At 53.3% G+C, this 10,596-nt stretch overlaps 1 protein-coding gene across 1 annotated transcript; it reads right to left on the minus strand.

Annotated features, from left to right (window-relative positions):
- Positions 1 to 712: 712 nt before the first annotated feature.
- Znf473 (zinc finger protein 473) lies at positions 713 to 9,433 on the minus strand. The gene is made up of 4 exons (XM_042700098.1): positions 9,320 to 9,433; positions 4,053 to 4,176; positions 2,988 to 3,056; positions 713 to 2,784 (listed from the first exon to the last, which is right to left on the minus strand). Exons 1-4 carry the CDS (start codon positions 9,431 to 9,433, stop codon positions 713 to 715), a joined length of 2,379 nt encoding a protein of 792 aa, XP_042556032.1.
- Between the last annotated feature and the right edge of the window lie 1,163 nt (positions 9,434 to 10,596).

Raw genomic sequence — 10,596 nt, forward strand, 5'->3', positions numbered from 1 at the left:
AAAACTCAAGAGCAGAGATGAAAAGGAAAGGAAAAGGCTGGGAAGGTGGCTCAGTGGTAGAGCGCTTGCCTTGCATGCCTGAGGCCCTGGGTTCAATTCCTCAGCACCACATAAGCAGAAAAAAAAAAAGCCAGAAGTGGCGCTGTGGCTCAAGTGGTAGAGCACTAGCCTTGAGCTAAAGAGCTGAGGGACAGCGCCCAGGCCCAGAGTTCAGGCCCCACAACCGGACCCAAAAAAAAAAGAAAACGAAAGGAAAAAAGGCACTTAACACCAGGGGCTGAACAAAAACTTAAAAAGCAAAAAACAAAACAAAAACACCCACACACAAAACACCAGTTAAAATCAATTATATATAGTATATGAACTTTGGTAAACAAAATTTACTAGTTTTTTTAATATGAAAGCATATATTCGTGTTAGAGTTACATGTCACCCTAGCTTGTGCTCAATGAACAATTTGTGCTAGGCATGCGCATAAGTGCTGGCCGACATTCACCTGTCAGTCTTCACCAACAGCCCTGAGGCAGGCAACTGTTAATCCTAATTTACAGTTTGCACTGAGGCCCAGCGACACCTTGGATCCCTGAGGGTGAATTCAGGGAGACTGGCTCCAGGTCTACCCAAGAATGCTACCCAGCTGTTCAATCTTTCTATTTTCCTGGCTTTACTGAAACTCGTTAGTAACAAGGTGGCGGCTTGCAATGAGTTGAGCTCAACTGACCTGAGGAACTAATCCAGACTTGTGGGGCTCTGCTGCCCCCGAGAGGCTGCGGCTGGTATTGCTGCTGTCGGTGTGCCACCGGCGTGAATGTCTGCTGAGCCCTGGACAGCTCCGGAAGGTTTTCTCACAGTGTGGACAGTGATAAGGTTTCTCGTGGGTGTGGATCCTCCGGTGCTGACTGAGATGGGCACGGACAGCAAAGGGCCTGCCACACACGTCACACAGGAAGGGCTTCTCCCCTGTGTGCGTTCTCTCATGCCGGCTTAGGTTAGCTCTCTGGGCAAAGGCTTTCCCGCAGTGGTGGCAGGTGTGGGGCTTCTCCCCCGAGTGCACGCGCAGGTGCCTAGAGAGGCTGCAGCTCTGCCTGAAGGTTTTCCCACACTGGGCACACGGGAAGTGCTTTCTGGTGGGGTGCGATCTCTGGTGCTGAGTGAGGCTGCTCCTGTGCGTGAACATGAGGCCACACTGTGTGCATTTCAGAGACTTCTCTGCGGCATGGATGAACGGAGGCTCTGAGAGGTGGGAGCTCTGGGGATGAGGGAGGGAGCTGCTGAGCCCAGCCTTCTCCTGCAGCCTCACCCCACAGTGGGTGTTCAGGTGGTGATCGAGCTGTGGAGCATGGCAGAAGGCTTTCCCACACCCCGGGCACACAGAGGCCTGGGCTCTGGCATGGATCCTTTCATGCTGTGCCAGGTGTTTGCGGAGGCAGAAGCTTTCCCCACATCTGCCGCACCTGAAGCGGGCACCATGTTCCCCCACAACATCCCTGCCCGCATGGAGGCCTGGCTTCTGTCCGCTGTGACTGGCCAAGTGACAGTGCAGGGTGGAGCCGCACACGAAGCGCTCGCCACAGCAGGAACACTGGTGTGGGGCCTCGATGATGTGGCTCCTCTGGTGCCGCTCCAGGTGTTCTCTGCGGCCGAAGGCCTCATGGCACTGGGCACAGCGGAAGAGCTGCCCTGCGCTGTGACTGGACTGGTGACGAAGGAGTTGCCTGGCATGACTGAAGCTCCTGGTGCAGTGCGGACACAGGTGGGGCCTGTCCCCCGTGTGGCTGCGCTGGTGATCGCGGAGGCGCCCATGCTGGCAGAATGCCTTGCCACAGGTGCCACACTGGTAAGGCAGCTTGCCCGCGTGGCTCCACTGGTGGCGCCTCAGGGTGGTGGCGTGGCTGAAGGCTTTCTGACACTCGCCACATCGATAGGGTTTCTGTCCCGTGTGGGCCGCATGGTGCAGGGTGAGCATGGCCAACCGCCTGAAGGCCTTCCCGCACTGCTGGCACTCAGCCGCGGGGGTGGCACCAGTGGCACGCATGGCAGTACTACAGGAAGGGCTTCTTGCAGCCGAAGGTCGCTTGGTGGTGCTTCTGCCTGTCTCCCTGTGGCTTTGGCGGTGGCCGGCCAGCTGCGAGGCCCGCGTGAACGTGCGCTCACACTGCTCACACTTGTAGGCCTTCACGATTCGGAGAGGTTTCTGGCACCAGACACGCTGAGGGTGACACGCAGCTGGGGCCCCACCTTGTCCCGGAGCGTGAACTCTCTGATGGCGCTGGAGGTCCACACTCTGAGGAAAACACCTCCCACACTCTTTACATGCGTGGGCTTTGGACCTGGGCTGAATGGGCCACACTAAAAAGAACACACGCTGGCTGAGGCCCCTCTGGTCGGCACTCGTGGGGGGCTTCTCCTGGGCGTGGACCCCCTGGTGCTCCACGGGGTGGGAACCAAGGCTAGAGTTTCCCCACTCCTCCTGCCTCGGCTCTGCACTGCTGTCCTCTTTTGACCTGCCTGCCAGGAGGCTCTCTTCAGGACTCTCTCCGATGCGAGGGAGGTTCCCGGGATGGCTGTCGTGCTTGCGTGGCATGGGACTCTCTTCATGGGTGACCTCAGAGCCCAAAAGGTTTTCTAGATCTCCCAGCAAACTCTCTAAACAGCTGTCGCTTAAACAGGATTCGAAGCTGGGGGTCCAGTGGCTGTCTTTAGCAAGTGCGTCCAAAATCTCCTGAGGGAGTCCATCTCCCAAGGACTCCTGCAGCAGGGGGGAGCTCCTGCTCTCTGATGAGTCTGGAAGAGAGGCCCAGAGGGGAAGTGGGGGCCTCCCCTGGCCAAGTCAGGAAGGGAGGGAGGGAAGAAGGGACAGAGGGAGGGAGGGAGGAAGGGAAGGAGGTGGGATGGCAGGGGAGATGGGATGGCAGGTGCACCATGCCAGTCTGAGGAAGCCTAGGTTGTGGGGACCCGGCCTTACCAGGGCTCTCCCTCCCACTCACTTGAGCCTATCACGTTTGGCCTCTCTCTGCCCAGAGCCTGCGGCTCTTCTTCTCCATGAGGATGGGAGCCTGGGGAGAGGGAGACACTATCATCAGGAATGGGGGGGAGGGTAACCTTCGGCTCCCAGCTGTGAGGGCCTGGGCATAAAGAATCTGGCTCAAGCTGGGCAATAGTGGCTCACGCCTGTAATCCTAGCTACTTAGGAGGTTGAGATCTGAGGATCATGGTTCAAAGCCAGTCCAGGCAGAAAAGTCTGTGAGACTCTTATCTCTAAAAAAAAAAAAAAAAAAGTTGGATGTGGAGGTATGGTTCAAGTGGTAAAGCACTAGCCTTGAGCAAAAGAAGGTCTCGAGGCTGGGAATGTGGCTTAGTGGTAGAGTGCTTGCCTAGCATGCATGAAGCCCTGGGTTTGATTCCTCAGTACCACATACACAGAAAAAGCCAGAAGTGGCACTGTGGCTCAAGTGGTAGAGTGCTAGCAAAAAAAGCTCAAGCACAGGGGCTGGGAAGATGGCTCAGTGGTAGTGCTTGCCTTGCATGCATGAGGCCCTGGGTTCGATTCCTCAGCACCACATAAGCAAAAAGAAAAAAGCCGGAGGTGGCGCTGTGGCTCAAGTGGTAGAGCACTAGCCTTGAAGAGCTGAGGGACAGCGCCCAGGCCCAGAGTTCAGGCCCATGACCGGACCCCCAAAAAAATAAAGACGCTCAAGGACAGTGCCCAGGCCCTGAGTTCAAGCCCAGGACTGGCCAAAAGAAGCCAAAAGAAATTGCAAACTGTTTGTGACTCCCTGCAGTGAATCCTGTGGAGACCTGACCCCCAAAGGCACAGTTTGCAGACAGAAGGTAAAGTGGGTGCTGAGCTGAAGTGATGGTGACATGGGAGGTTTGTTCGGTGGCCGGGGATGGGATGCATGTGTGGTCCCCCCTTTCCCTTCCTCTAGGAAGCCTGAGCCCACAGAAATGGAGGTCTGTCTTCCTTACTGAAGAATGAATGGGGTTGTGGGCTTTGTGGACCAGGGGCGTCCCCAGCATTTGCCATGGGGCATCAGGATATTGAAACTCACTGGGCATGGGGTCCGGGCAGATGTCCAGCGCCGCCTCCCAGAACAGGGGCTCCTGGTCCAGACCCAGTGGCTCCCAGTCATCCACAGTGATACCCAGGCCAGTGTCTGCCAGGACGTCCGTGTTCTGCAATACAAGCGCATGGCGGCCACCTGGGGGATGGGGAAATACCCACCAGCCCATGCCAGGTCCACAGTGCCCAGTGCACCAGATCTCTTGGCACAAATCAGCCCAGCCAGAACCTGGAGGAGCGGGACACTGCAGAGAGATCAGCCCTGGATAGGGAGAGGCCACCACCAGTGCCATGGGCAGGGCTTGAGCCCAGGTTTGCCTGGCCCCAAATCCACCTGTCTCCTGCTTTTTGGGTTCTTGGTCTCTTTTAGTTTTAGTTCAACATTTTTTTGTTAGTGGTGGTCATGGGGCGTGAACTCTGGGCCTGGGCACTGTCCCTCAGCTCTTCACCTCAAGGCTAGTGCTCTACCACTTGAGCTACAGAGCCACTTCCGGCTTTTTCTGTGTATGTGGTGCTGAGGAATCGAACCCAGGGCCTCATGCATGCAAGTCAAGCACTCTACCATTGAGCCACCTTCCCAGCCCCTTAGTTCAACATTTTAACCCATCACTGAATCCCAAAGCCATGAGCATGTACACTGATGTGCGGCCATTTTCCTCAGCTAAGAGCAGAGGATGGCCCAGCCCCTGCTCTCAGCCAATATCACTCTGCAGGTGCTTTGTTCTGTTTTGTTTCTTAGGGACAGGCTGTAGCCCAGACTGGCCTGGAACTCCCCATCCTCCTGAGTGCTGGGATTACAGGCATGTACCATCATGCCCAACTCTGTAGCTGTTACCCCCTACACATCCTTTTCCTCAGCTGGGCTCGGGACCTAAGGTCCCACATTCTTTTTTTTTTGCCACGCCTCCTCCGGTGGAGTCTGCTTAGCATGGGAAACCTGCTTTCAGACCCGAGAATGGGGCTTCACAGAGACCTATCTCTGAGAATGGGACTTCACCGAAGTCTATCTCAGAGAATGGGGCTTCAAAGAGACCTACCTCCTGGAAAGGCTGGCAATCCCCTGGGAAAGATGTATTTCTGTTCCTGTTTTTCTTTTCTTCACTGTATAGGAGTGCCTATTAATCTTTTACTGTTTCTGCTGCTCATTGTACTTACTCATGCTCAACATTCCCTTATTCAAGGCTCTTTCTTAAGAGTGTTGACGACTCCAACATCTGATGAGTGTCTTAAAAATATGACTAACTCACCAGAGTTAAGTGCTACCCTGAAAGCCCCTCTTATGGAGGCTAGTAGACAAGTCATAAGTAAATATAAAAGTATTGGGGGTTTCATGACGTCACTTCAGCAGAAGGAATTGTTTGTAAGAGATTTACAAGAAGCTGTAGGCGCGGCTAGAGCAGAAAGAGTGTATGGCAATTGCTGGGAAAACTACTTAGGAGAAAGAACTTCCTGTTACTCTCTTCATTTACTAAGAGACTTGCTAGATCTAGGCCTCCTTGGTGCTTACTATTAAAGAAGGAACAAGAAAGATCTTACGGGACAGTTAAGGCCTCTATAGAAAAAAGTAATGGTGGCCTGGTGCTGGTGGCTCACGCCTGTAATCCTAGCTACTCAGGAGGCTGAGATCTGAGGATCGCGGTTCAAAGCCAGCCCAGGCAGGAAAGACCGTGAGACTCCTATCTCCAATAAACCACCAGAAAACCGGAAGTGGCGCTGTAGCTCAAGTGGTAGAGCGCTCACCTTGAGCTGAAGAGCTGAGGGACAGCGCCCAGGCCCAGAGTTCAAGCCCCATGACCGACAAAAAAAGAAAAAGTAATGGTTAATTGGTGATAAACATCGAAACCCATTGTATTTCTTAAAAATAGAGGTAAAGCCAGAAACAAGTGCCTATCAGGCGACCAGCTGGTGACCACCCAAGAATGAAGCCCTGCAGCAAGATTGTGTAACCTTTTGCCCTTTCTCATGGAGACTTTTGCTATAAAAGCTTGTTATCCTCTGCATTAAATCGCACTCAGCATCCACTCCTCTTGTGTGTGAGTTGTCTGTTTGCCATCTCCCCACCTATTCCAGTTCCTCCACTAGGTGTCCTCCGTCGTCCCGACAGAGCCCGTCCGCGGCATTTTTTTTTTTTTTTTTGTCGGTCGTGGGGCTTGAACTCTGGGCCTGGGCGCTGTCTCTCAGCTCTTCAGCTCAAGACGAGTGCTCTACCACTTGAGCTACAGCACCACTTCCGGTTTTCTGGTGGTTTATTGGAGATAGGAGTCTCACGGTCTCTCCTGCCCGGGCTGGCTTTGAACCTTGATCCTCAGATCTCAGCCTCCTGAGTAGCTAGGATTACTGGTGTGAGCCACCAGCGCCCGGCTAAGGTCCCACATTCTGCATGTGGCACCTGCTTCCTTGTTGTGTTGCCAGGGTGCCGCTCTGCCCCTTGCATTTGCTGGAAACTGGTGAGAAGAGCTGAGGCCTGATTTGTGGGTGTGGCTTAGTGACACCAGGCCCACAGAGGCATGTGGCTCCCATCCACCTTCTAGTCATGGCTTTCTCCATTCAGAACTTCTAAGCTCTTTTTAACAAAAATTCCAACATTCAAGAAGCAGATAAGTCGGGCTGGGAAGGTAGCTCAGTGGTAGAGCGTTTGCCTTGCATGCTTGAGGCCCTGGGTTCGATTCCTCAGCACCACATAAGAAGAAAAAAAAAGCCAGAAGTGGCTCTGTGGCTCAAGTGGTAGAGCACTAGCCTTGAGCTGAAGAGCTGAGGGACAGCGCCCAGGCCCAGAGTTCAGGCCCCACGACTGGACCCCCCTCCCCCCCCCCCAAAAAAAAAAGAATGAAAAACAAGCCGGACTCCAGTGGCTCACGTCTATAATCCTAGCTACTAAGGAGACTGAAATCTGAGGATCATGGTAGGAAAGACCAATAAACCACTAGAAAACCAGAAGTGGCACTGTAGCTAAGTGGTAGAGCACTTGCCTTGAGCTGAAGAGCTGAGGGACAGCGCCCAGGCCCAGAGTTCAAGCCCCATGACCAACAAAACCAAAACCAAAAAATAAAAAAAGAATGAAAAGCTGGGGGTTGGAAGTTCTGGTTTTTTGTTTTGTTTTGTTGCCAGACCTGGGGCTTGAACTCAGGGCCTAGGTGCTGTCCTTGAGCTTCTTCTTTTTTTTTTTGTTGTTAGTTGTGGAGCTCGAACTCTGGGTTGGGCGCTGTCCCTCAGCTCTTCAGCTCAAGGCCAGCACTCTACCACTTAAGCCACAGCGCCACTTCCGGTTTTCTAGTGGTTTATTGGAGATAAGAGTCTCTCGGACTTTCCTGCCCGGGCTGGCTTTGAATCGTGACCCTCAGATCTCAGCCTCCTGAGTAGCTAGGATTACAGGCATGAGCCACTGGCACCCGGCTCCTTGAGCTTCTTTTATTCAAGACTAGCACTCTACCACTTGAGCCACAGCCCCACTCTGGCTTTTACAGTGTCTGTGGTGATGAGGAATCGAATCCAGGGCTTCTTGTTATTGAAATGACCCTGTCTCTAAGGATGAGTCAAAACGTTTTATTCAACCAGGGGCCAGTAGCTCATGCCTGTCATCCTAGCTACTCAGGAGGCTGAGATCTGAGGATCATGGTTCAAAGCTAGCCTGGGCAGGAAAGTCCATGAGACTCTGATCTCCAATGAACCACTTAGAAAACCAGAAGTGGCACTGTGGATCAAGGGTAGAGCACTAGCCTTGAGCTGAAGAGCTGGGGAACAGTGCCCAGGCCTGGAGTCCAAGCCCCATGACTGACCTCCCCCCCACCCCCCCAAAAAAAGGTTTATCCTCAGGAGCTAGATCAGAGGGCCTGAGGGGAGGCCTCCCCTTTCCCAGCTCCCAGTCCACACTGGACAGGCCCCTGAAACCCCAGAAACAGCAGTGGAGTGGACAGGAAGACAAGGGCAGGGATGTGGCACTGGGGAGCCACAGAAGGCAACAGGGTCATTGCCTTTGATCTGGGTGCCAGACTCCCATGGCAAGAGCTGGGCACACAGACACATGTTAAATCTGGCCTTGGCCTTGATTGCTCAGTCTGCTACACAGACTGAGTGGACAGCCATGGCGTTAGGGGCTGAGGGAGCCAGGGAACAGAGGAGAGGTAAGCCTCCCGGAGTCGGGGGTGGGGTGGGGGGACATCCACCCAGGACCAGTAAGAGATGAGCAGGTGTTTACCAAGTAGAGAAATGTATTCATTCATTCAACAAACCCCTCTTGAGTCTTGTTGTGTAACAAGCCTTTGCTGGGCATCAATGGCTCACACCTGTCATCCTAGCTACTCAAGATGCTGAGATCTGAGGATCTTGGTTCAAAGTCAGCCCAGGCAGGAAAATCCATGAAGCTTTTTTTTTTTCTGGTTGGTCCTGGGGCTTGAACTCTGGGCCTTGGCACTGTCCCTCAGCTCTTCAGCTCAAGGCTAGCACTCTACCACTTGAGTCTGAAACTCTTATCTCCAATGAACCACCAAAAATACTGGAAGTAGAGATGCAGTTTTAAAGTGGTAAAGTACTAGCCTTGAAAACAAAAACTCAGGGACAAGGCCCAGCTTCCCCTCTACCTCCACCCCCCCCCCCAAAAAAAAAATCCCATACAAGAGCTGGGTCGGGTATTGTAGCCAGCAGGGGCAGGGGCAGGGACAGCAACACTGAGGTGAGTGAGGCTACTATGGACGCACAGAGGGCGGGCAGAGGCCCCAGCAGGGCCAGGAATGGCGGGGCTAAGCCGGGGAGGACATTGGCAGGACATCCAGGCAGAAGACACAGCCAAGGCAGGGCACCTGGCAAGTGCAGCATGACATCTGGCCTCTAGGGCAGGCACTGGTTATCTGGGGAAATGGCAGATGATGCTGGGATGAGCTAAGGAACCCACTTTTTTTTTTGGGTCCGGTCGTGGGGCCTGAACTCTGGGCCTGGGCACTGTCCCTCAGCTCTTCAGCTCAAGGCTAGCGCTCTACCATTTGAGCCACAGCGCCACTTCCAGCTTTTTTCTTTTTGCTTATGTGGCACTGAGGAATCGAACCCAGGGCCTCATGCATGCAAGGCAAGCGCTCTACCACTGAGCCACCTTCCCAGGCCCTGAGGAACCCACTTTTATCCCATAGCCAATTGGGGTTCCTGGGAGGACCCCCTGAGAGTCTGGATTGTGTAAATGGCTTGGGAGTCAAGGTGAGGCTCAGGAAAGGCACGCTGCTGTTCCCTTGGAGACACTCCATGAAGATTAATGGATTTTCGACTCACCTCAGCCATGGCTGCTTGCCAGTGGTCTTGGGGCGGCTGCTCCTCCCCCTCCATATCCACGACTGGCAGTGTTGCCGATCGTCCCCATCCTTCCAGGGCTGACTCCCCGTCCATGCCAAGCCCTCTATGTCCAGAAGTGGGGCCCAGTCTCCCTGCAGCAATCACAATGACACCCATATTTATTAAAACTACACTCACCATTTCCACTGGTGGGCCTTGTGTTAGGAACGTGTACTTCTAGTGATGGCGTGGAGCCTTGTCCCCAGCCATGTTTGTTTGTTTGTTTGGTCAGTTGTGGGGCTTGAACTCAGGGCCTGGGCACCAACCCTGAGTTCTTTTGCTCAGGGCTAGTGCTCTACCACTTTGAGCCACAGCACCACTTCTGGTTTTTGAGTGGTTCATTGGAGATAAAAGACTCTCACAGGTACTTTTCTCTCCAAGCTGGCTTCCTATTGTGATCCTCAGATCTCATCCTCCTGAATACCTAGGATTACAGGCGTGAGCCACTGGATCCCAGCTCCAGCCCTATTTTGAATTGTTATTTTCAGGATAGGATCTTGTTCCCTACCTAGGCATGCTACTGGGCTGCTTGCCACCTCCTGCTTCCCGTCATCCCTGACATCACATGCATGCACCAGACACAATGTCTGGCTCCTGTCCATAGAATCAGTTTCCTGGACTTTTCTACCCAGCCTGGCCTGGCACCAACATTCTCCCAACCTCATCCTCCCACTGTACCCAAATGTGGATTGACAAGGGTGGGGAAGAGGGTCCAACAAACTTTTTCTGCCTGGGCAACCATCCTCCTCACTGCTGTGTGTCAGTAAAGCAGGGGGCGCTCTATACCAAGTGCTTCCTGTATAATTGACCCAACCAGAAATGAGTCCTGTGTCTAACTGAACTGCTAAGACTGCTTTTTGTGTTTCTGATTTTCTTCTTTAGGATTTGTTGGTGAAATCGGAACTCAGACCCTTGTGTGTGTTAGGCATTCTACTCCTTGAGCCATGTGCTCTCCCCATCCAGCCATTTTTTACTTTACTTTTCAGAGCAGGTCTTTCCAATTTTGTTCAGGTGGCTGGCCTCTGACTACAATCTGCCTACCATATACACCCATCCTGTGGAGCTGGGATTACAGGTGTGTGCTACCACTCTGGGCTTGGTTTTTGTTGTTGTTGTCTTGCTGGTCATGGAGCTTGAACTCAACCTTTTTTTGTTCAAGGCTAATAATGTTCTACCACTTAGAGCCACAGCTCCACTTCCAGTTTTCTGGTGATTCA

This window comes from Dipodomys spectabilis, unplaced genomic scaffold (genome assembly GCF_019054845.1).
Source record: "Dipodomys spectabilis isolate Male_0828 unplaced genomic scaffold, ASM1905484v1 ptg000266l, whole genome shotgun sequence".
Lineage (NCBI taxonomy): Eukaryota > Metazoa > Chordata > Mammalia > Rodentia > Heteromyidae > Dipodomys > Dipodomys spectabilis.